At 40.7% G+C, this 27,180-nt stretch overlaps 1 protein-coding gene across 1 annotated transcript in view; it reads right to left on the bottom strand.

The window, feature by feature from the left end:
- Positions 1-27,180, bottom strand: part of LOC149322092 (queuosine-tRNA galactosyltransferase-like) — a 311,900-nt gene that overhangs the window by 55,124 nt on the left and 229,596 nt on the right. The window contains exon 8 of the mRNA XM_089534373.1: positions 26,535-26,659. Within this exon, the coding sequence (XP_089390499.1) occupies positions 26,535-26,659 (125 nt within the window). The remainder of the gene's footprint in view (positions 1-26,534; positions 26,660-27,180) is intronic.

Genomic DNA, 27,180 nt, shown 5'->3' with positions numbered 1-27,180 from the left:
GGGTCAGCACCTATTTAAGGTCTGGGAGCTATGCATGCTCCTCATAGGACTGCTGATAGCCACACATCCATTCCCTGTGCTATCCACCTCTGATTTTTGTTTAGTTACTCAGACACCCCTGTACACTCTAGAAGAGCTAAACATCGCTACCAAACTATTCAGAGGGCATAAGGAGCCTTTTGAGTTTGAAATAAAATAAAATAAAATAAAATAAAACAGTATTTTTTTAAAATCCAAATTTGAGGTGGTGACCTCTGGAGGAGTTTCTCACATATGGCTTGCCCTTCATTGATAGCATTTTCTCACTTACTCTTCTACTGTGTCTGCTGCTGCAACATGGATCAGCCACTGACTGACAGTGGAGTCAGGTAAACATTGCTCTTCTCCATACGAGTTTTTTTTTTTTTTAAAAAAAACATTGTTCAGTGATGAGATCCACTGTTAAATGGATGAATAAAGCCATTATCAACCCAATCCCAGATGGCTGTCCTGACAAGTGACCCTGACAATCTGTATGCATACATGAAGAAGGGACAGTTCCCCATATTTCTAAATAAATTGTTGCTGCTGTTGTCATTTCTGACATATGGTGATACCAAAACAAACCTATCATAGGGTTTCCTTGGCAACATTTATTAAAAGGAGGGTTGCCATTGCCTTCCTGTCAGGGTGAAAGAATGCAACTTGCCTCAGTGGGTTTCCATGACTGAATGGGGATGTGAACCCTAGTCTCACAGACTCCTAGTCCGATGCTTTAACCACTACCCCATGCTAGCTCTCTTTCTTAATAATATCTGGGTGCATTTGCATGATTGCTTATATTTATTTATTCATTTTATTGACTTTATAAAATACTCTATATCAAAGATTTTTTTATATTTACATACGGAAAGGATTGGTGTTTGAATATGAAGAATGTGATGAATATGAAGTTCAGCAGACATCAAGTGAGTGAATAGATGATGCTTAGATTAATGCTGATGGACTAGGTTTGTGGAAAAGAATGTCAAAATTAAATATTTTTTATGGGACATTAAACCTAAGTCTACACCTATTCTTAAAACATGATGTACTGATCCATCCCCACACTATCTGGACTCAGGGCCGGCCCTACCATATAGGCGACCTAGGCGGTCGCCTGGGGTGCAAAAAGACCAGGGGCGCAATTTGCACCCCTCTGTGTGCGTGTGTGTGCACGCAAGCAGCCCCGCCCCAGCCCAGGGCGCCCGCTCTTCTCCTGCTGCCCTGGGCCTGACTCAGGGGAAGCAGGGGATGGTGCTGGGCTGGAGCGCAGCTCTAGCCCCGCCCCCACAGAGCAGGAGGAGGTGCAACTTTGGCGCCCTGGGGGCTGGAGCTGCAGCCACCCGCAGGGAGGATGGGATGAGGGGGCCGCCTCCTCCTCTTCTCCCCAGGGCTGCCAGGCAACCGCAGGGAGAAGGGGACGGGACTACAAGCCCCAGCGGGCTTTGCGGCCGGAAGTCCCGCCCCTTTCCCTCTGTGGCCTCCCTAATTGGTTGGGAGGCTGGGAAGGGGCGGGACTTCTGGCCGCAAAGCCCGCTGGGGATTGTAGGCGGTCGGGGGGGGGGCGCCAAAATATTTCTCGCCTAGGGTGGCCAAATATCTAGAGCCGGCCCTGTCTGGACTATAATCTTGCACCCAGTAATAAATTTAGTTTGTTTCAATTTTAGTCAACTGAATGCAAAATTAGTCACAATGGCGGGGTACATACCGCCACTTTGCGCCGCTCTGCCGCCGCCGCCAGTAGGTCCGCGGGGGAGCCGGAGCCTTCACACGGCCCGACTCCCGCGCGGACCGAAAAAGAAGCTCCAAAATGGAGCTTCTTTTTTCGTCGCGTTTGCGACGTAGCGAGGCGCCAGGGGCGCGCTCGCTACGTCACAAGCGGCGCGACACGTCTGGACGCTGTGCGTCCAGTACGTAAAGATGGCGGCGCCCATGTGGAAGGGGCGCCGCCATCTTGTACGTATTCTATACGTACTAGGGTTAGGGGGGTGCGGAAGCACCGCCCCTTCCTAACCCTAGTACGTATAGAAGACGTACTAAATGGTGGTATGTATCCCGCCAATGTGAAATATCTTGATGCAAAAGAAAACTACTTGGTATAAGTCTTGCTGGAAGTATCCTATGCTGTTCAATTTATTTAAGGAATAATTCCTTCCATGGCTCTAAAGCCAGAGAGTAATTTTATATTGCCCTTAGATAGTACTTTTCACATGAAGTCTCTGGAAATTTTAGAAAACACCCTAAAGGGAATACATTTGTTTTAAGCAAAAGGTTCTTCTAAAAGTTAGCACCAAAGAGTGAAGACATCTGTAATTTTTATGAGTCATGATTTCATATCCTATGTAATTAAGACAAAAGGATCATAAAGAGTGTAATATTAAGTAAGACACGACGGTGTGATGATTTCTAATGGGAATTATTAATTGGATCTCAAGAGTTCAGTGAACATTTATTTCTTTACATCTGCAAATGCAGCAAGTTCCTTTTAGGACAATTTAGCACTTCATCACATGGTGGGTGTCACAACTTGGAAATTATTCATAAATGAAGGCAGTGAATTGGAACAGCCAGTCCACATGAAATTTCAGTAGTGTCTGGAGACCAATGGCTATAATGTTTACTGCCCCACTAGATAACAATGGAATTTTGGATATGATGCAAAACTTCTTTTAATATAACCATAAACTAATAAGATCTTCTGAAATGGAATTTTGCTGCTGCTGTCATCTTTTGACAAATTTCTGTTAACGTGTCTTTATAGGATATAGTATTCCCAGATGGAAAGTTAATCCAGGACTTTACAAATGTTGCGGAGCATTCCAAAGTACATATTCTAGCACCTTCTTTCAGGCCCTTAACTGGAGTCAGATCCTTTTTAGCTACTACCTTCATGTGCTTATTCCCCATGTCCTCGAGATCAAGGAAACAATCATGAGGGTTTTTACAAAAGTATCCCTTATGAATGGAAGAACATAAAGCTTCAGAGAAGCCACTACATTTACTTCTACCAAAAATGTAACAAATGAAAACTGAGGACTACATAGGACCAGCTATTCTAAGAAACTTTCTCCTTGTGACTGCAAATAACTGAAGGTATGGCTACAGTTGGGATTGCTGCTCAAATTATCCACAGCTAAGCCATTGGCCACCTCAACGGGATAAAAAAATGAGCAGAGCATCAAGAGTTTTACTGTGAATACAATGCAATCATTGGGGAGGGGGTCATTTGTGGTATCAAATATGGAGCCACAAATGCCTATTAGCACACACACCATTTAATCATATACAGTTTTCACAATACAGGAAACAAACACTACAATACTTTTTAAAAAATTGGCTTGGTCTCCTATTTCTGAAAATACACTTGCTGTGCCAGTCTATGCCTCCTGAGGCCCTTTTGTTCTTGGGTTTTTCTTGAAAAAGAGGGTAAGACTAAGTTAAGTTTTTCTGGACATAGTTTTTTCTGCCTTTATAGAATAGGTATTATATTTATTATAAACAGAATTACCAAAATATGAACAATGTACAGAAGGTATGAATTGGTATGAAATCTACTCAGGCCACATATCTGAACCAGTTCCAGGCATGATGCCATAGCTCCTAACCAAGGATCCTTGGCACTCTTTGTTCTGCTAATGTTTCTGTGAACACTTTGAATTTTTCACAAAAGCACATTTCATCATGCCTGTAGAACTGCAACTCCCACTATTTTGAGAGAAAAATAATCATGCACTGGTTGAGAGCTGTAGTGTAGATGTCTGCAAGTGAAGAGTGGTGATAGTTCACAGTTTGTACCAATACATATATGCAATATTTTTTCCTAGCTGTGTTTTCCTACCTCTGTACAGAATTTTATTTCCTTTTACTGTTCTCAGACCAGAGCCAAGGCATTTTCAGCAACTATGAAGTGGCTTTTCTAATGCAAAACTAGAAAATGTCAACTGTTGTTCTGCAAAACATTTATTGAATAATCTGTAAACAACATGAGCAAGAGGAAACTATATCCAATCTTATTCCCCTCTCCTCTATGCAAAAGGAAGCTGGTACAACCAAGTACTGATAATAAATGGGACTTACTCCTTAGTGCAGTGGCTCAGAGGTTACGATGCTGATTCTGATGACGCAAGATGATCAGGTTGGCAGTTGAGGCCCAGGCAATAAGTGATGGAATGAGCTCCCATCACTATTCCCAGCTTCTGCCAACCTAGCAGTTCATACACATAAAAAAGTGCAAGGAGATAAATCAGTATCACTTCGGTGGGAAGGTAACACCATTTTGTGCAATCATGCTAGTCACATTGACCAGAGAGTAGTTGACAACGTTGGCTCTTCAGCTTAGTAACAGAGGTGAGCATAGCTCCTACAGTTGGACATGACTAGGCAATCTTGTCAAGGGAAAACCTTTACCTTTTTACTCCCATGTGCATGTCTACCAAACTGAATTCCCAATTTTAAAATGCAAATGCATGTGAAAATACTAGTGATGGAAAGAATATTAAAAAATAGTCAACAATATGTTTTCCCAGCATCAAGAAACTCTGGCAAGGAGACTCCTGGACTAGAATCTTTAGTTAAGAAAGGAAACACCTTTTTTGTGCAGAAAGCAGTATTTCTCATCAGAAATATTTTTTTCTGGTTCCTGTACTGTTCTGTTTTGCGTGCAAATCAATCATGTGCAAATTTTGTGCAGAATAACTTGTGAATTGTAAATGGCCTCCAAAAACTGTGTGTTTTATAAAAGACCTTCTCATAACAGAAAGAAAACTGCTGAAGTTATTCAATGTTTTCTTCAAGAAGAAAAGTAATGAAGAATCGTATTCCTAGAAGACACGCAGAGAAACATACATAAAAGATTGTGTATGTGAAGTACGCTGAATGTATGAGCATTATAACATCACTTCCTCCTCTTCCTGGTTTATTTTTTTTAACGTATCTTTATTGAGTTTTTTATTATCTTTACAGAACATGTATAAACGAACAGCGAAACATTCAACCAATCAATAAAATCAATTTGTATCCTACAAGTGTCTGGGTATTTTCTTATCTTCTAACAAAAAAATAAAAAAATAAAAATTCATCTTTATCTCTTCCCTTAAAAATTATATTTGTTACCATACAATTGTCTTAGGAGTTCATGTTCAGCCCAGAGTTATTATATATTCTTTCATTTTTAATATGAACTACTATGCATGTAAGTACAGAGCTCAAGGGGTGGCTCTAACAGAAGAGGGCCTTTATATCAATTCTTCCTTGATATCACATGCCTTAAATCAATATTTTTCAAATGGTTCCCACTCCTTTAATATCTTCTCCTTTGTCTTATCATTCATCATTGCTATTAATTTATCAATTTCTTTTATTACCATTATTTTTTGGAACCAATCGTCCATGCTGGGTAAATGCCTTTCTTTCCAGTTCCTTGCCAGGAGAATCCTGGCCTCTGTAATCAGGTACATAGTTATCCTCCAATATTTTCCCTCAATCTTTGTTCCCATGAAGGATGTCATGTTTAATAAATATAGTTCTGGAACCATAGGGTATTTTATGTTCAGAATTTCCTGTATTTTATGGTGAATTTTATACCAATTTTTTTAACTCTAGGACACGGCCACCAGATATGATAGTAAGAGCCTTTATTCTTTTGGCACTTCCAGCACCTATCATTGTTCAGTTTATAGATCTTAGCTATTCTTAGTGGTGTATAGTACCATCTATTTACCGTCTTTATGTAGTTTTCTTTTAGGTCCTGTGAAGCTGTAAATTTGTTAGATTTTTCACATGCATTTTCCCAATCTTCAAAAGGTATTTCCCGTCCTATTTCTTGTGACCATTTAATCATATGTGTGGTGACCATCTCTTGTTCCAGTTCCCTATGTAGAAGTAGATTATATAGTTTAGATACTTTCCCTTTATCTTTTTCCCATAGTATTTTATCCAACTCGGTTGGTTCTTTTTCAAAGCCAATAGTATTTAAGTCCTCTTTGTATTTCTGTACGATATGTGCATATCTGTAACCAATTTATATTTATACCATTTTTTATTAATTCTTCCCTGGAGATCAGTTCCTTATTACCTTCCGGGTTCTTCTTTAGCAAATATTGATATCTAATCCAATCCTTATTTCCCTCCCATCTTCCAAAAAAAGCCTCTTGTGTAGAAACCCAAACGGGAAAACCAAAATAAAACTTCTTTTTCACTATTTGCTAAGTTTTTAATAATGCTTTTCTTATTAGATGGTTGTTGAAATCCTTAGTTGCCGTGGCTTTGCTATACCATAAGTACGCATGCCATCCCTTACTTACATTTGTTCCTTCCAAGTTTAGTAATTGCCTATTATTCAATTTAACCCAATCTTGAATCCAGACTATGCTACAAGCTCTATAATAAAGTTTGAGATTGGGCAGTGCACAATCCCCAAAAGTTCTATCTTTTTAAAATATGTTTCTTTGAATCCTTGCTTTCTTATCCCTCCAAACAAATTTAAATATTGAGTTTTCCCATTCCTTAAAGACCTTTTCATTTGTAACGATTGGGAGGTTTGTAAACAAAAACATAAATTTTGGAAGTATACTCATTTTAATCGCAACAATCCTGCCCAGTAATGATAAGTTATAATTGTTCCATTGTTTTAAATCTTTCATCATTTGTTTCCCCATTACTTTATAGTTATCCTCGAACAGATTTATATTTTTTGCTGATAGCCATATACCAAGGTATTTTATTTTTTTCCACTTTAACACCCAATTTCAATGCTAATTCTTTTATCTCATTTTCTTTTAAATTCTTTGTCATTATTTGTGTTTTATAAATAATATAAATAAAACTTTAATTTATATCCCGCTTTTTGTTTCCACAATCAAAGCGGCGTACAACCTTTAAAAAATACAAAATATACAATTCTTTTATTTATCTTGAATCCCGCAACTTTGCCAAATTCATTTAGTTCTCCAAATAGGTAATCTATATTTTTAATGGGTCTTCCAATATAATGACCATGTCATCTGCGTATGCTCATATCCTTTGATCCTTGTTCCTCTAATTTTATTGTTTGTTCTTATTGAATTGTTCCAAACTTCTAAAATAGTAATAAACAATAGGGGAGACAGGGGACACCCCTGTTTGGTGCCCTTGTCTACTGGGAAATTTGCTGTTTTATCCCCGTTCACAATAATTTGTATTTTCTGTTGTGCATAAATTTGTCCAATATTTGCCAGGAAGTTATTCCCAATTTCCATTCTCCTCAGAACCTCCACCATGAATTGCCAGTTTAAATTATCAAAGGCCTTTTCGGCATCCAGGAATACTAGTGCGGCTTTTTTGTCCTTATGTATGGTATAATGTTGAATTATATCTAGCAGTGTTCTTATGCTATACCTCATTTCTCTTTCCAGCAGAAAGCCATTCCTGGTTTCATAGTTTACCTGGTGTTATTGACTGGAGTTTTGGACCATTAGTGATTTAAATTTAATCTAAGAATTCAATTTAGTTCTAAGAATCAGAGAGGTATAATCAGATAATGTTGCATTTTCCAAGTAATGTCATTTTTCTGTAACTGTGAACCTCTCTATGGCAATTTATCTTTCTAGAACAGATGACCACACAGTCAGAAAAGAGAGATGTAGTAGTGATGGGCGACTTCAACTACCCTGATATTTGCTGGAAGTCAAACTCAGCAAAATCCTCAAGGCCTAGCAAATTCCTCACTTGCCTGGAAGACAATTTCATGGTCCAAAAGGTGGAAGAGGCAACAAGGGGGTCAGCTATTTTAGATCTGATCCTAACCAACAAGGATGACTTGGTTAATGGGGTGCAAGTGGTGAGATCATTAGGTGGAAGTGACCATGTTCTCCTGGAGTTTGTAATACAGTGGAAAGGAGAAGCCAGGCAGAGTCAGACACGCATCCTAGACTTTAGGAGAGCGAATTTCAGTAAACTTAGAGAAGTATTGAGGGCGATTCCATGGTCAGAAATACTAAAAGATAAAGGAGTTCAGGATGGATGGGAGTTTCTCAAAAGAGAGATACTGAAGGCACAATTTCAAACAGTTCCAGTGAGAAAGAAAAACGGGAGGTGTCTCAAGAAACCAGGATGGATGACTAAGGGACTTTCAACTGAGCTAAGTTTGAAACGGAACATGTATAAGAAATGGAAAAAGGGGGAAATCACGAAAAAGGAATTCAAATAAATAGCAGGCATGTGTAGGGGTAAAGTCAGAAAAGCTAAAGCGCAGAATGAACTCAGGCTTGCTAGAGAGGTTAAGAACAATAAAAAGGGCTTTTTTGGATATGTCCGCAGCAAGAGGAAGAAGAAGGAAACGGTAGGGCCACTGCGTGGAGAAGATGGCAAAATGCTAACGGTAGATAGAGAAAAGGCAGAATTACTCAACACCTTCTTTGCCTCAGTCTTCTCAGAAAAGGCAAAGGGTGCTCAACCTGAGGATAATGGAGCAGAGGACAGAATAGGGGAATTTCAGCACAGAATAAGTAAAGAGATAGTAGAGGAACACCTTATTAATCTAAATGAATTTAAGTCTCCGGGACCAGATGAACTCCATCCAAGGGTATTAAAAGAACTGGCAAATGTAATATCGGAGCCATTGGCAATAATCTTTGAAAACTCCTGGAGAACAGGAGAGATCCCAGCAGACTGGTGAAGGGCAAACGTTGTCCCCATCTTCAAAAAGGGGAAAAAAGAGGATCCCAACAATTATCGTCCAGTTAGTCTGACATCAATACCAGGAAAGATTCTGGAGCAGATCATTAAACAGAGAGTCTGTGAACATCTAGAAGGCAATGCCATAATCACAAAAAGTCAACATGGGTTTCAGAGAAACAAGTCATGCCAGACAAACCTAATCTCTTTCTTTGATAAAATTACCAGCTTGGTAGATGAAGGGAATGCTGTGGATATAGTATATCTTGATTTCAGTAAGGCCTTTGACAAGGTTTCCCATGACATTCTTGCAAACAAGCTTGTAAAATGTGGGCTAGACAAGGTAACTGTTACATGGATTTGTAATTGGTTGACCGGCCGAACCCAAAGGGTGCTCAACAATGGCTCCTTTTCATCCTGGAGAGAAGTGACCAGTGGGGTCCCACAGGGCTCTGTCCTGGGCCCAGTGCTATTCAACATCTTTATCAATGACCTGGATGACAGAATTGGGAGCATACTTATCAAATTTGCAGATGACACCAAATTAGGGGGACTAGCTAATACCCCAGAGGACAGGATCAAGATTCAAAATGACCAGAATAGACTAGAAAGCTGGGCCACAGCTAACAAAATGAAATTCAACACAGAGAAATGTAAGGTATTGCACTTAGGGCGGAAAAATAAAATGCACAGATATAGGATGGGTGACACCTGGCTGAATGAAACTACGTGTGAAAGGGATCTAGGAGTCCAAGTAGACCACAAGTTGAACATGAGTGAACAGTGTGATGCGGCAGCTAAAAAGGCCAATGCAATTTTAGGCTGCATCAATAGAAGTATAGTGTCTAGATCAAGAGAAGTAATAGTGCCACTGTATTCTGCTTTGGTCAGGCCCCACTTAGAATATTGTGTCCAGTTCTGGGCGCCACAATTCAAAAAGGACATTGAGAAACTGGAGCGTGTCCAAAGGAGGGCGACAAAAATGGTGAAGGGTCTGGAAACCATGCCCTATGAGGAACGACTTAGGGAGCTGGGGATGTTTAGCCTGGAGAAAAGAAGGTTAAGAGGTGATATGATAGCCCTGTTTAAATATTTGAAAGGATGTCATATTGAAGAGGGAGCAAGCTTGTTTTCTGCTGCTCCAGAGAACAGGACACGGAACAATGGACGCAAGCTACAGGAAAAGAGATTCCACCTGAACATTAGGAGGAACTTCCTGACAGTAAGGGCTGTTCGACAGTGGAATGCACTCCCTCGGAGGGTGATAGAGTCTCCTTCCTTGGAGGTCTTTAAACAGAGGCTGGATGGCCATCTGTCAGGGATGCTTTGAATTGGATTTCCTGCATGGCAGGGGGTTGGACTGGATGGCCCTAGTGGTCTCTTCCAACTCTACGATTCTATGATTCTATGATTCTATGATTCTAATTTCTTTCAGATGTTTTGTCTGTTTATTTGGAATTGCTCCTACAGTACTTATAATCACTGGAACTGGAGTTGTCTTCTTATTCCAGAGGCACCAAATCTCAATTTGCTGGGCTTACACTATGTTACAATAATATACTGTTGTTGTTACTATTACAACCAGTATCTTTAATGAAACAGATAATAGGTCACAGTCCAGCACAAAACTATATGTCCTCACTGAGCTGTGATGAGGAATAAAAATAGCAATTCTGATCATTTCTAAGTGAAGAGAAGGAAAATATTTTCTGGACTTCTGGATCATATTTATTTTCTGGGCTTCTGGATCAGAATGAGGTATAAAAAGAGCTTTCCTTCAAACCTCAGACAGGAATGCTGACCAAATCTATTAAAGAGTGAAAGTTTGGAAGTAATCCACATTCTGTCTCATTCTTATTAAATTTTTGCTTCTATTAAAGCTCTTTGTGCACTTTTGCCTTTTCATGTTAAACCAGTATCTGGCAACAACTAAATCCAGTCTCATATTGAGGATTGATTCTACAGCAGCCATATAACCACGAGACTAGGATAATGAACCCACTCATGATTTGAAAATGTAGGAGGGTTTGAGACACTAGAATTATGCTGACACATTGCCAATTATATTTCCATAAAAATAAGTTATAGAACTCTGCTTCACAGCCAACAGATTCTCTGCACACATGTCCACCAGATTTTCCAGACTTTTGACTGAATAAAAATAGACTAACGGCTATGATTCAAAAATACATTGTGAAACTACTTAATATACTATCATAGCAGGAAAACAAACCTTAAATACTAATTTTGGTTTTATATTTAAAACTTTTGCAAAGCAAAGCACAACTAAAAATTTACTGCCAAATCCTTGGCAAGTAAACACTGACATACCCTTTCTTGAAATGGGTGGAAAGTCACATCCAATACTGCAGTAATAACTCAGGCCTGCCATATGAATATTTACATTATTGTCCCACAGAATCGTCACTGACTGCCCTCACCACCAAGAAGATCCAAAACCTGCTGACCGTCCAGATGTTTGGATAAGGATATGCTCTGCCCCATCAGGGTCCAAAACATCTAGAATTATCAGGCCCTCATAGTGTAGCGTACTGTAGCCATGATCATTTGACACAGTAAGCAGGAGAACCATGGAAGCCCTGGATTATCAACTGCAAGCATCATGCAGTGTGCATACAGTTTGATAGTTTTCCCTTGCAATGGAAGTAGCTAAATCTTTGCTCCATGGTTTGTTTAGTGTGTTGCCTAAATTTCTGATTTATTCTTCTCACAACAAATCACAGAAATAATCTAGGGTTTGTTTGTTTTGTTTTTCTAGTTTGCTGCAAGAGAAATAAGCCAGAGAGGAGAAAGGAAAAACGGCTAAGGTGACATACTAAGCAACTCATGAAGAAAACCTCCATGATCAAAATTGTCATTCTAAATGAAAGTGAATGGGTGGCATGTGTCACAATACTATATGTTGTTGTTTTTGTTGTTTGCCTCCAAATCTTTTCTAACTTATGGTGACCTTAAGGTGTGCTGCCTAAATTTCTGGGGGTTTCAGGGGGATTTCTGGGGCTGAGAATGTGTGACTTGCCCAAGGTCACCGAGTGGGCATGACCTATAAACTATATGTTGTGCTGGATTTTCTCAAAATATACAGCTGTGAAATACACATTTATGCATAACCAAAGCAGTGACATCTGATTACTGAATGATGGTGTGTGTGTGTGTGTGTGTGTATGTGTGTACTATATACTAACCCACATTATGAGTATTTATATGCATTGCACGCATAAACATGTATGGACATACATATGGGGCAACTCCTTGTCTATAAAGTTAATTTTCCATATAACTTAGTCATCCAAAAGGGTCTGTATGGTCCCCAGCTTATTCACAAAAGAAATTAAAATATACCACACACCTTTTATATATCTTACTCATCACACAATCTCAGGAATGCTAAATAATTAATACAGAATTACAACTTGAAACTATGCTGAAGGCACAAACAAAAAACCTTCACCCATCATTTGACTGCTAATGCTTCATATGAAAGGACTGAAACTAGAGTTAATTTTTTTTTAAAAAAAATGGCATCACCAAATTTAGATAAACTCTGATAAACTAGAGTAAATGTCTTTATCTCAGTTAGTCCAAAAACTCCATATTTCATTTGCTTCGTCTGAACCTGTCTAAGAAATCACTATATAGCTGTCATTCTCATCAAAATCTCAGAAGCTAAAGATACAAGTTTCACTTAAGTGCTGTTGAAGGGTGCTTGAATATGACAGTAGGAATGTGAAGAATATTCACAAAAGGGGCTCGACAGGCTGCCCTGAAAGGGCAGGCTGGAGCTGCCCATTTTTACTCCTGACTGAGGCTGCAGCAAGCAAACAGCGCGGCCTCCGTCAGGTCTAAAAAGAACCTGCTGAAAGCGGGTTCTTTTTAGTCTGCGCAGCGGATGCACTCGCACGCAGCGATGATACATGTCTGGCGTGGCGACATTTAGACGCTGCACTTGTATCATCATGGTAGCCCCCATGTGGATGGGGCTGAGTCATGATGGCGCCTCTGGCCTGGAGTAGGGCTTGGGAGCATGTGGTCGCTCTGCACTCCCGAGCCCTAAAATCGGCCCTAGACCACCACTTTCCAGCAGTCTGTACCAGGCCCAAAGTCCTCATTCTCAGAGAAAGGAAAAGCATTCCTTGTCTCATTCTAATGCTATGAGAATGGCTGCAAACACTGTCAAGTTCTCCAGCAAGAAAACAGCATCTACAAGAGTTGATATCTCCAGCAGAAGAATATGACAAGGAGCACCTTGCATTTTGTTTACATTTCCATAATTTGTGCAAAAAAGTCTCTGTGCATAATTAATCTTGCTTTTGCAAAGCAAAGCACAGATACACAGCAAGCAGGTGCTAATTGATTAAAAATGCAAACAAACTATCTAAATCTTTTAATTTTTCAAGGTCTAGGCAACAAAGCACATTACTTTAGTTTAACTGAACAGATCAGTGGGCACAGTTTATACAATACGTGGAAAATGTGTACATGTAAATGTAGGAACTCTCTTGAAACCTTTCAGCAGCTTCTGACACACTGATATTTTTCTGGCATGTCTTGTTGGAATGCAATTTTGAGGCACAAATTTATGGTGGCTCTAGTCCTTGAAGGCACAGTTTCAAAAGATGATGTTTAGCTCCCATCTCTATTGGTCTATAGCAGCTCTCACAGTTCCACCCTGTGCTATCTAACACATACATAAATCTCCTGAGAGAGGTTGTCCAAAGTTTCAGGGTTCATTGCCATCAGTATGCTTCTAGCTCTCTTTTTCTTCTAAATCCAAAGAAGCCAAAGATGTTTGGTATAGGGACAGAAAGAAGATTCAAATGATATTTTAAAGTGACCGGTGTCTCATGTGCCAGGGAACTCCAACAAGAAGAAGCCTGGTTCAAACCTTGGTCTTCATGAGAAGCTGCTGCTCATGCCAAGATCCCACATTAAGGGAATGTACTGTAGCCAGGTGGAGCTGCACCATGCCTTCCCTCTCCCACCCTCCAGAGACTCAACATTTTCCTTCACCCAATCACTATTTGGCTCTATCAGAAAACCAGAGGAAGGCAAGAAGTACTATGGATCATCCAGCTATGTTCTGATAATCAGATGCATAATGAAGACGTCAACCTCTAGCCCCTGTAGAGGACCTCCAGTAGGACCCAGAGGGTGCCCTCCTTGCTGTGCACCTGGCCACTACATTTATTTACAGCACAATCACCATATAACAGTTCAAGGTGTTCAAACACCATGAGAATACTGTGCAAAAATATTCATTTTATCCCCCAGAATGGAGAAAACGAAGATAAGTATTCAATCTTCCATGTGAAGACAAAATAATCAAAAATTTACATCCCTACTCTACTGTCATTGATCACTTGGTTGAGGGCAAATGAATTGTTTAATCCAATCAAATCCAGTCATGACAAAGTTCATTTCATTAGTCAAAAGGCAGATCAAGGAACTGAGATTCAGCCTCTGTTGGATGTTTTACAATTGCTTTGAAGACTTAGGTTTGCAGCTCTGGTGTACTGTTCGATTCGCCCCTAAACCTGAGTAGGTTTGCACAGCTAAACCTAGTGTAAGGAAGTAGAGAAGGAAGGTCGGGTTGAACGGGTGGGGAGAAGACAGGAGGACCCTGAGGGAGCCGGGGAGAGGAAAGAGGAAGGAGCGGCACAGCTGGAGGCCGGAGACGGATTAGGAACCCCACTCCAGGGTTGGGGGAGGACTCAGGGGAGTATATAAGAGGCCAGGGAGAGGCACCAGGGGGGAGGAGAATACGCGGAAGAAGTGGTCGCGGAGAAGGTATTGCGGCAGGGAGAGGAGCGGACGGCTTGGCAGTTCAGACTGGGGCTAGGGCTCGGGGACACGCCACTTTGGGAGGACAAGTGCGGGTGGGCCCGGCCTTCATCTCTTGTCCTGCTTGCCCATGCTGGGAAGGGGCAGTCGGGGGTTGTCCCCTGAACCCAGAGATAGGACAGAGGCTCGTCGAGGCTGACGGGGCCGGAGAGGACTGGTGGGACGCCTGGGAAAGACATTACTGTCCAGAGGCTTTGACGTTGCAGGCAGTCCTGGATGAGAGAGAGTGAGCCGAGTGGGCCTTCTACCCTCCACGCCCAAGGACCCTGTAAGAGACGGGGAAATGAAACCTCAGCGAGGGAGGACGCGGTTCCAGTTAAGTAACTGGGCCTCACAGACTTTGAGTTTGGGTGGACGTAAGGTGACGGGTAGCTTCATTAAAGTTGAATTGTTTTGGACAGCATCTTCTGACCCACGTGTGCAATTTGTGAAGGTTTGTTGCCGCCATGGACCCCGCAGCAGGCCTACCCATGCCAGGCCCAGGAGTCCCACCCACACCTAGCCTTTTGCACATATTTTTGAGGTGCCAGATCTTCCCACAGCATGCATTCTATATCTTGCTTTGAAAAGTGCTGAGAAAGATCAGCTGGTTCCAAATGCTACAGCCAGGCATCAACTTTGCTGGTTGGGCAAAGTTGTTGGCAGCACATTATTGCTTTGTTAGGCTAGTTGGTAGATGATTTTTAGTTTATTGTTTTTTAATATAAAATAATTATATATTTTTTCAAATTCTCTTATATTTTTTTCAGTTCCAAAAAAAACATTAACCCAACAACAACAACAACAACAACAACAATAAAAAGGTCAGTTATTGTTGTTCACTGCCCTTGAGTTAGCCCCAACTCATGTTGACCCTGTGGATGAGACATCTCCAAGATCTTCTATTACCCCACTGCTCTGCTTAAGCCCTGTAGATTCAGACCTGTAGCCTCTCTAATTGTGTCTTATCTGTCTGGCATATGGTCTTTCTCTGTTTCTACTGCTTTTTAACTTCCCTAGCTTTATAATATTTTCTAGTTATGCCTTCTCATGATGTTGCCAAAGTAAGATAGCCTCAGTTTCATCATCATGGCTTTCAGGGTGAATTCAGGGTTAATCTGTTCAAGGGCCCATTTGTTTGTCTTTTTGGCTGTCCATTGTATCCTCAGCACTCTTCTCCAGCATCACATCTCAAATGAGTTGATTTTTCTTTTGTTGGCTTTCTTCACTGTCCAGCTCTTACATCTCTACATGGTGATAGAGAATATAATGGCATGGATGATTCTAACTTTAGTACCCAGTTGTATGTGTTTACACTTTAGGATCCTGTCTAATTCTTTCGTGGCTGCCCTTGCTATTCCTAATTTTCTTATTTCTTGACTGCAGTCTCTGTTCTGATCAGTGTTTGATCTAAGGCATGGGGACAGCATAAGACTCAAGCCTCAGATTCAGGCTCACTGAATCAACCAAACCTAAGTGTTGATCTGCAAAGCTCCACTGATTTAATGTAGGGTAACTGCCACATTAGCTTTCCAGGGTACTTCAGGGGGTACACATCCTCCACTGTCTCCACCCCTGAAAACAAAACTTTAACCCCCCCCCCAAATTTACAAAAATCCCCCTATGCCCCCTGGGGCTATGTGGAGCCCCCAGATCTCTAAGTATTATGTTTGGAGCCGTCTGCAGCAGAGACTCTAATCTTACATGGAGAGAGAAATCCAAGAGGTGGAAGTGGGTTTCAGGAAAAGACAGGAGTGGCCATTTTCTGCTTGAAAAGGTTTGAAATCAAAGGGTTAACTTTCTTCTCCTCTACCTTAGTTCTGATCTGGACTAGGGTTCCAAAATCAGGGATACCTGATGTTAAGGAAGAACCATCTCTAAACACACCACTTTAAACATGGTATTAGTGTAAAATGTAGTTAGACCCTCATGGGAAATCAGTAAGGGACTCTGACAGCCAAGACAGATAATAAGAGTATATCTGAATTGCACTCTAGCTCCTACATGCCTCTCTGTGGGAGAGCTAATTCAGAAAGTCCCCACTATGGAGCTTTACCTTGAGAATACTTTCATAGCTTCAGGTTGTGTCATAAGGACAAACAGTGGGTGGATACCAGGTTCAGTGCAGAGAAGTGTGTGACTGTGCCTTCCAGCTAATTACATGAAAATTACAGATGTGGGCTTTGTGAAAACCTGTAATGAATACAACTTAACATTACTAATATAGGTTTTTAAAAATGTAGCTTAAGGAGTGTCAAAAGGGAGATGGTTTTTGGTTTTCCCCTCCAGGTTTCCGGTTCGCCTAGGTTGCCTTGTGCATTGGGACGTTCCCAGGGCAAGTAGCTGGGATTCCTACCTTGGGGGATCAGGGAATGCCATTTTCCCAGACTTCCAGCGCCAAGGCAGGTGCAAGGAGGGGAACTGTAGCAACTTGCAGACGGCAATTAAAGAAACTGCCTGAAACAAATGAAACTAAAAGCAGTGCTTAAAAGTTACATAAACCACCTCCCACAAAAGATTCTCACTGGTTAATTTCAGTCTTCACATTAAGAACAAGTTCATAGCCAGAGGCAATGTCAATGCATCATAAGGCTCAAGGAGTGTCAGACTTAGACTTGAAATCCCACATCCCTAATGAAAAAGAATTAATTTTTTCCCTTAAAAGAGACAATGTGCTCCCTTCAATAAAATAGCATTTTTCCAGCCCCCCCCCCCCCCCAATTGCTAACCATGGGATTTTTCAAGCCATTCAAAATCTAATACAAAATCTGCTATAAACTCTTCCATTAGGCTTGTGTTTCATGCAGTGTCATCTTTTGTAGCAAAAGTATTAACATAACCATAATATCTAAAATACTTGATTGTCAGCATCTGTCTCTCCCTTTCTTACTCTGCTAAAGTAATTGAAAGAAGAATTGAAATTATGTGGTGGAAGTCAGATACATTTTTTAGCTAAGAGTATTTTGTGAGCTAGAGCAGTTGGACATTGCATGCCAAAAAATGAAAAACATAGCTGTAGGTAAGAGGTACAGCAACTGTATGTGTGCCTATGTACATGTAAGTCACCTGCTGATCTATGAATTTCAAGGGCTTTCTTTAGGTAGTGACTACTCAGAGCTGGTTTTGCCACTTCCTTCCTCTGGCATAAAGCCTACAGCATCTTGTATTTGTTGGTGGTCTCCCATCCAAGTACTAACCAGGTCTGACCCTGCTTAGCTGCCAAGATCAGACAGGATCATGCACTTTAGGGTACTTAGCAACTGCCAGTGTGATAAAACAACAACAACACACCAACATAGCTCTGTTGGTACATTAGACAAGGAAGGATCCACCCATGAGCAACATGTTTAGTACAATTAACCAAGGAAAAACATGAATGAAGGCTGTGATGGGGTGTTAATGTTATTCAGAGCAAATTAACAGAAATCAAGATGAGGAGTTTTTCTACGTCCCTAATCCAAATGCATACTTGTGTTTTGTTTCCATATCTTTAGGTGACAACATAAAAACACCTGTAAACAGATTGCTAAGTCTTTTATAGCCAAATTGTTCCTATTAGAGGTATGAATACGACATCATTCAGATCCTATCATCACAGAGAACACGCCACATAATCACACCTCCCTTGCCTTTAGCACAGGAGACGATGAGACTGAGGCTGCTTCCTCCTTCACAGATATCTTTTGCCTTCCAGTAATCTCTTCTGTAGGGTAAATTAGTCGTGGGAATTACCCAGGGGGAGAAACTCAATAATTAATTCCTACATTTAAATGTCACCAAATCTATAGAACTAACTTCCACTAGCCAATCAGACATGAATCTCCTTTTATTCCCCCACCCCCAATAATGGGAGTTGCAAAACTAGGTGGATACTGCTGAGTTTCTGCCTGTAGGGCATGTAGGGGCCCTGACAAACCGTGATAAACTCTTACTGATGATTTAGAGTGATCGCTGTCTTTGTTAAAAAGATTAGATTACACACCTTTGTTTAAACAAACCATGCTCATTAGTTCCATGAAGGCTGACTGCTTAACTTTTAGTTCTAAAAGAGACAACTTTGTCTTAACTGTGCTTTCAGAAAAATTGTACATCTATACAGTACTGATATCTGACAATCTCAGTGGATGCATGTATCTCTATGTCTCTCTCTGCAAATATTTGATTTTTTGTCATGTTTAATATTTAGAACATTAAATACCCTATTGTCACCAGATCCTGTCTGATCGTAGAAGCTATCCAGGGTCAGCTTTGGTTAGTCCTTGGATGGGGAATCGCCAATGAATACCAGATGCTGCAGAGGAAACCCACCTCTGAGGATTCCTTGCCTAAGAAAACCCTATGAAATTCATTGGGTTGCTATAAGTCGACAGGCAACTTGAAGGCACATGCAAAGCACGCAGAGAGAGCAAAGTCTAGATCTCATCCTAATTATCCACAAATCAATTTAATTTTGTTTGTGGGGCAGGCACAATAATCTGTGTTGAGAGGAAATGGTCTCAAAAGACCAAGTAGGCACTTAGTATCTACTGGAGTTTGGTTTTAGGACCCCAGCCCTGAGGATACTAAAATCTGTGGAAACTATCCCATTATATATAGTAGGGTACTAAAATGATGCTCCTTATATAAAATGGCAAAATCAAGGGTTGCTTTGGTTTTTGGTTTTAAAAAATATTTTCCAGCTATATATGGCTGGACCTGTGGATGCAGAATCCATGGATAGGAGGGCTGATTGTAGAAGGAAGGAAGGAAGGAAGGAAGGAAGGAAGGAAGGAAAGAAGGAAGGAAGGAAGGATAAGTAGGTGAGCATGAGCAAAGTAGCGGTGTGAACTGGCTTAGAGAGAAATAAAAGAAGAAGTAGACTGAAGTCTATGAAAGTTCATGCTGCCAACTTCTTTCTTCAAGTCTCAAAGGTGCTACAAGATCTCTCTATGTACTGATTCTACAGACTGACATGGCTATATCTTTTAATAAGAGTGTTTCAGTTTCTTATCTGTTAAGGAATCTGTGCAGAGATTCCTATGCTCCAGGGCACTTCTCACATGATTTCTAGGCAAACTTGCCTGTTGTTGTTATGTACCTTGAAATCAACTCCAACTTATGGAAAACCTATCCTAGGGTTTTGTTGGCAAGATTTGTCCAGAGGAGATTTGCCATTGCCCTCCACTTAAGAGGAGTGACAGGTTTGAGAGAGGGTGAGTAGAAGGTCATCCAATGAGAATTATAGTTTATTGTCGCACCAGAGCTCTCTGACAGAGAAGGCTAAAAGTCTCATAAAACTACAGTTCCCAGAATTCCCTAGCCAGGGCAGTCAAAGTGGTCCCAAACTGGATTATTTCTGCAGTGTGTTTTGAATCAAAGATGCTCTTCAGTGTTGTCACTGTATTTTCAGATTACTGACACAGAATCCCCTTTTCAGCTCAACCTGAAGGACTCAAGAATTCCCGGCAAACTATCTGCTCCAAGGACATTGTTCCACTATTCACATGTGAAAAGATAGATTTCACACAGGCACACACATACACAATCACCCTGCTCACACTGAACATATGTGCTCATCAGGTGTAGGCAAATAGATAGAGGGAGAGAGTAAGAAGCTTCCAATTTTCTTCTATACATTTAATCTGAAATATCTTTATGGTATTTTCACATTCACCAAGTATGTTTTAATCTGGGGGGAATGTCTCTGCCACACAACCTTGCAAAATGGAATCAGTAACAGTTTGCTTTTTAGCCCAGAACAAATTCTCTTCCAAGAATATGTTTTTCCCACAGCAACTAGCAACCCTTTTCCAAAAAACTTGACATGTCATTATAGTGGCCTGGAAAAAATTCTCATAAACTGTTCAGAGAAAACCATCATTCTATTTAACTAATAACAAAAGGGAAATATCTTTCTATATCCTTCTATATTTTATTCTTTATTGTCTTCCAGTGAGACTCCATATGGACAACTGTGGGAGCAAATCCTTCCCTATCTGCTCTTTTTGGCAATCTAGGCCCAGCCAACAAGATGTTGGCTCCATTCGGAAAAATGCACAACTAGTGCTTGGAAAGTTATTTTTGAAATGTAAATGGCTACAGTTCTATGCTGCTCCCAGAAACTGGTTATCTTAACAGTTTCAATTTTGAAGGGGTGCATTTCCCATTTTAAAAAGTTACATTTTTATTTTTAAAAAACTTCATTTCTACAAGCAGGTAGTCTGTGGTTCAAAAAATACATGCTCCTCCTATCTACCCAACACCCTCCAAAGGATAAAGGGCAGCTGTAAAAGCTAACAGTTGGATCATGTGATACTGTTCGTTCAACATTTGATGAGGTTATGCCTCACAAACTCCACAAGTAATTAAAACAATTGCAATTATACCATGAAAGCAATCAAGTTGCCTTGTCTTCCATTACAATTTTAATGCAATGTCTTCTTTACTGAAGAAAGGAATTAAAACTGCAAGTCAGTAAGAATGATATTTGTAACTGGTTACTTCCAAGCTCTGTGCACAACCACAATCGGTTCTCAGAATCACTGCCACAGGGTAACAATTTCCCCCCTTTTAAATGTAAAATATGACTTGAAGCTTAGGTTGTTCAGCATCTCTGAGATGAAGCAGAACATAAAACAAACAGATAATTTTAATTGCAGTAAAGCTAAATGTTTCCCCTTTGACAAAGTAGTCAAGTCATGTCCAACTCTAGGGGGCAGTGCTCATCTCTATTACTAAACCAAAGAGCCAGCATTGGCAAAGACTACTCTGTGGTCATGTGGCCAGCATGACTGCACAGAACATTGTTTCCTTTCCACCAAAGTGGTACCTATTTATCTACTTGCACTTTTACATGCTTTTGAACTCCTAGGCTGGTAGAAGCTGGGACTAGTGATGAGAGTTCACCACATCACACGGCACTTGGGTATTGAACTGCCAATCTGCCGATCTTACAATCAACAGAGTCAGCATCGTAACCACTGAGCCACCACATTCCTCAGCTGATACAATACATATGTATTATATAAATCTTGTTTGCCTGTGCACTATGTAATCTTCATATATAAAATTAGGATGGTCCAATCCATTGTAATTCTCATCACCATGTATGGATGCAGTGAAGAATGCTGACAGTGAAGAATGCTGATGGGAAGAAAAACAACTCATTCGAGATGTGGTACAACAGAAGAGTGCTGAGGATACTGTGGGCAAAAAGACAAAGAAATAGGCCCTAGAACAGATCACGCCTGAGCTCTCCCTGGAAGCCAAGGCCCGTTACAGACTGGCATATAGTACACACAGAGCACGCACTAGGGTTAAGGAGGGGCGTGACTTCTTCACATCCCTAACTCTAGTACGCGCTCTGCACGTACAAAATGGCGGCACCCTATATAGATGGGGGGACGCCATGACGTATCAGACACACAGCGTCTGGACGTCGCGCACCGGAAGTGGTGCCGCGAGTGTGTGCCTCGCGCCTTCTCTTCTAGGGCCCAAGAAGAAGCACCATTTTGGTGCTTCTTTGTTGCTGCGCCCGGGAACCGCGCGGTTTGGCTGCTGCGGTTCCCGGACGCAGCAACAGGCAGCGGTGCGAGACCACCCGTTTTGGGCGGTCTGTAATTTGCCCAAGAAGACTAAATTGAGGCTGTCATACTTCAGCCACATCATGAGAAGGCATGGCAACAGAAAGAGGTGAAGTCCACATATCAGATGGATAGGTTTAATGAAGGAGGTCATGTCCCTGAGCCTGCAGGACCGAGTAGAGTGGTTGAGGACAGGGGATCTTGGAGACGTCTCATTCATGGGGTTGCCATGATTCATACTTGCTATTTGATGTTCTTTTGTTGTCTGTTTTATTGAATCATTTCCTGTATTGCTATGTATTTTATATGTATTATCTTACTAGACAGGCCCCTTCCCCACCACCACTCCCTTCTCCTTCTGTGTCGTGTCTTTTTAGATTGTAAGCCTGAGGGCAGGGAACCGTCCAATTAAAAAGATTGTATGTACAGCGCTGTGTAAATTTACAGCGCTTTATAAATAAAGGTTAACAATAATAATAATAATAGTTAATTCAAGGGCAACAAAACACTGCGCAGGCTCTTCATATCAAAATTTTAATGTGTGATCACAGAAAACCTTTTGTCAAATGTATATGTTGTCAAAATCTAATACACTCACATCTGGGACACTGTTAAAATCCTATAAAATTCTGAAAGAATGATTTAATTTAAATGTTTCAGAGAATAGAGTATAGTCTGGCAATCTGAAAAGACTTAGGTCAAAGATGGGAAATCATGTACCCCCTCAGATGTTTTTGGACATCAGTCTCACCTAGCATAGCCAATCATGAAGAATCTTTTATCAGCCTTCTAACAGTTGGTGCCCACTCCACAAAAACTAGGCTACAATACCTATCATGCAATCCCTTTCAGCCATGTCAGCTGGGGATAATGAGAATTGTAGTCCAATATATCAGGAGGGCATCAAAGTGAAGGACTATTTTTCATCCTGTGTGCACCCTATCTCAGTCATGTACCTGGAAACAATTCTGCCCTAAATCCAGTTCTAGTTCTGCCTGGAGACACATGGGGAATTTACCTCTAAGATAAAATGAGCAATAAAGAAACTAACAATTAAAATGCCTAACCCAAGGATCTTTTTTAAAAAATTAGTCCAAAAGGGTTGTAGAACCAATACATAATTATGGTACATTTTTAAGTAAATTAGTTTGACATAAATCACTCTGAGTGAACAATGACAATCACAATCCAACATTCCAGGGTCATTATGGAACTATGCTGCGGGCAGAAACCCAATGTAACAGCAAACATCAGGACCTGCAAGCCTTCAATAAGAGTCGAAGGCTTTCATGGCCAGCATCCATAGTTTTTTGTGGTTTTTCGGGCTATGTGGCCATGTTCTAGAAGAGTTTCTTCCTGATGTTTCGCCAGCATCTGTGGCTGGCATTCTCTGAAGATGCCAGCCACAGATGCTGACGAAACGTCAGGAAGAAACTCTTCTAGAACATGGCCACATAGCCAAAAAATCCCCACAAAAAACTTCAATTAGAGGTTTTTCTAAAGCAAATCCTTGCAAAAACCAAATGATTATGCAACTCACCCCTTAGATGGTATGGGGAAAATTCAGAATTGGCTCACCAGCTCCAGCTAGACAACCAGCTCTACCCTTTTCTGGCTGGGGATAATCTGGCCATCACTCCCCATTTAGACTACTACAGTGCACTCTACATGAGGCTGCCCCTGAAGATGATGTAAGTTGGCAATGTGCAACAGAACAGCTTATACTATCTACACAACACCAGTTTTAAAGGAGCTGTATTGGCCGCCAATACACTTTCACTCTCTGTTCAAGGTGCTAGTGGTGACAAATGGCCTGTGAACCTGATACTGAAAGGACACATCTTCTTCTTTTTTAAAATTTTATAAATTTTTTATTGAATCATTAAAATCATTACAAAAAAAAAAAAAAAGGGGGGGGGAACCTCACATATCATACATTGACAAGAAAGAAAAGAATTACATCATATTGGACTTTCATACACTTACATATGATTACTGTCTAGTCTATTTCAACTTTGCCTATAAAAAATATCTACATCAACCTATGGTTCTTCCGTATATTTGGCAATGATGGTCCTCTGATATTTTCATTCTTTCAATTCCATCCACTTATTTTCTTCCTTTCTCCCTTCTTGATTATTTCCTTTCAACTACTTTCCTGTCTTCTCCTTCTTCCTCACTCTCTTTGGTTTCTATACTACTCCTTTCTCTCTTACCCTTCCTTCTTTGTGTCTTCTTACTCTTAATTTAACCATACAATCCAAATAAATTCACTCATTCACCTTCTCTCTCACACTCTCAGTCTACTTGCTCTAACCTTCAACCACTTTCTTAGACTTTCTACTCATCTACTTTAATCATACAATACTTCCTATCCATCATTTGCCAATAATAATAATAATAGGATTTATTTATATGCTGCCCAATCACTGGGAGTCCGGGCTGCTTACAACAGAGGGGATAATAGACGGTTCCCTGCCCTCAGGCTTACAATCTAAAAAGACACAACACAAAAGGAGAAGGGAATGGTGAGGGAGGGAGGGGATCAGGTCCAGCATTCTTCTCTTCCTCTGAGGCCTGGACCAAGGCAGATGGACTGGAGGGAGGGCTCTTTTCTTAATTGAGGCTGGGCCCGATGGTGTTGGGCCTGTCCTTTCGCTCCCTCCCAGGCCAGAAGATGACAGTTGGAAGGAGGGATGGGAGGGTTCTTCCTCTTCAGGCCCGATGGCCGATGTGTTTGACCCTCTATTTCTGACTTTCTAACGCAGATGGGTGTTGCAAATCACATCTACTTAAGTTATTCTAGACTCATTACAGCTAGTGCTAGGCTCACTTATGTATTATTTGTTAACATATTTAGTTAATTGAAAAACAATTTCCTCCTAGTCCCTATAATTCATAACTTGTTAGTCTGGGGGTTTTGCATTCCTACAATCTGATTTTTGGGATCTTTCCTTTATACAACCTACTTTAACCCTGTTTTTCTGCCTTATGAGCTGCATCCTGTACACTTCTCTTCCTCTCTGCTGAAGCTTAATCTTTGTTCATTCTTTCATTTTAATTCATTTCATTTTAACTTCATTTTAAAGGACACATCTTCCAATAAATGCCTGAACACTAAGATCTGGCAGGAGTGCCTTCCTCTGCATTTGACTAATAGGAGTAATGTGTTGGGGTGTAGAGAGATGTGCTGTGTCCACTACGACCACGTGCAGAGTTGATCCATACAGGCAAGACGCAACGAGAAGGCTCTTGAAGAGACGTCTGCAAAGGCTTCAGGCAGAGAAGGAAAAATTCCTTCCACACAGGATTCAACCATGAGCTCCCAGCTTGCAGAAAATAAACACTGCTGGACAGCAAGGCTCTCACTTAAAACAAGAGGGCTTTAATTCACTTGTTGCAAACTATATACAATATTGCACAGAGTACCAGACAGCCATCTTGGATACTCACAGCTCTATATACAGACAAAGTGCTTCGCCAGTCACCAACCACAACAACCCAACAAGGGAGAGTCACCTTCTCCCTTTTATAGGTGGTCTTCTGCGAAGTCATGTGGTGTCTTGCCACCAATGAAACCTTGCTGGTTTCCTCCCCAGTGCAGGTTGCATCATACCATTGCCCATGATGCACCCCTTGACTGACTTCACCAGCTGTGCATGTTGCATCAGACAACCCATGATGCACAGCTCCCAAATGTTGACTCATGCACACCTGCCACTTGAACTGTAGTTACCTCTGCTGCAGTTCCACCTAGTGGCCACATCCACGTCATTTCCAGGCCAAGTGTGCCACATGGTCCTGACATAATGCATTATGTTTAGACATGGGAGAAAGCCTTCTTTACTGTGGTCTCTGAGCTGTAGAATGGCCTATGGATTGGCACTGACATTGGTCTTATTTCAGTTAAAAACTGTTTTTTCATCAAAAGTTTTGGGAGCCAGTGATCATAACTGGATGTTGTGGATTGCTATTTACTGTGTGCACTGTTTGAAACGGTTCTAAATTTTTATTTTGCACTTGTTATTTCCCCAGCCAGGAAAGGCTAGAGCTGATGGGTCAATTTTGAATTTTCCCGATACAATCTAAGGGGTGAACTAAACAATTTTCCAGTGGCATAATCATTTGGTTCTTGTAGTGATTTGCTTTAGACAAACCTCTAATTGAAAGCTTGCAATTTTTAAATTGTTCTAATGCTGTTTTATTGTCTGTGCATTGCCTTGAGATCTTTGAATATGGGGTGGGACATATTTTTTGGCAGAGAACATACAGAAAACATAAGAAAGCAGACTCAACACCCTCAAGCCACATATACTTGAAAATGGCTCACATATGCAGGTAAATTACTAAATATATGCTGTTTATCCACAAAAATGGAACATATTGTTGTGAAAGTAACTGCCTACCCAATAATTACCAAACAATACCCCAGATAGGTATGCACGAACAGTGTCTTACTCTAGAACTGAATGAGTGGCTGCCTGTGGGTGGTAACGGTAGAGAAGAAGGCACTGGTCAACTCGAAAAACTCCACCATCTTTTCGAAGATGTTCATAAAAGAACAGCAAGTCTTCTGGAACACCCTGCAACAGAACACACCTTATTCAAATCATGAGGTTCAATTCAGATGTTTGAAAGCAGAAGAGCACTGCATCATATTATATATAGAAATGAAAGTTTATCCCTCTAAACAAATTTAGTCACTAGTTCCTGACAAGAGAGACCCAGAGACCCTAGGTTCATAAGCTTCCTGCCACCTTTCTTCTTGAAACTGTCAAATAACTTAATTAACAGATTAATGTGCTACAAAATTATATTTCAAGAACTACTTCTCCCTACTTCTCCAGGTATTGTTTGTTTGTATAAAGACTTAAAGGGATACTAGCTTGATATACAGAATTTTTTTATGTTTAGAAAAGCTAGGCCACTGTCATGTGTTTTTGAATCTTCATATATATCTCTAAACCATGTTTGACTGGAGTTAGATAATTATTTATGAACAACTCAGAAACTGGCATTTTTAAGCTGATTGAAAAGTATGAGAAAGAACTTCCAACATCATTTGAAGATATTATTTATTGACAATAAATATGGAAACCATAGC

The sequence above is a fragment of the Sceloporus occidentalis genome, unplaced genomic scaffold, assembly GCF_023333645.1.
Source record: "Sceloporus occidentalis isolate IW3139 unplaced genomic scaffold, rSceOcc1.0.p SCAF_1, whole genome shotgun sequence".
Lineage (NCBI taxonomy): Eukaryota > Metazoa > Chordata > Lepidosauria > Squamata > Phrynosomatidae > Sceloporus > Sceloporus occidentalis.
Note: the sequence above shows the minus strand (reverse complement) of the source record. Positions and strands in the feature narration are given on the sequence as shown.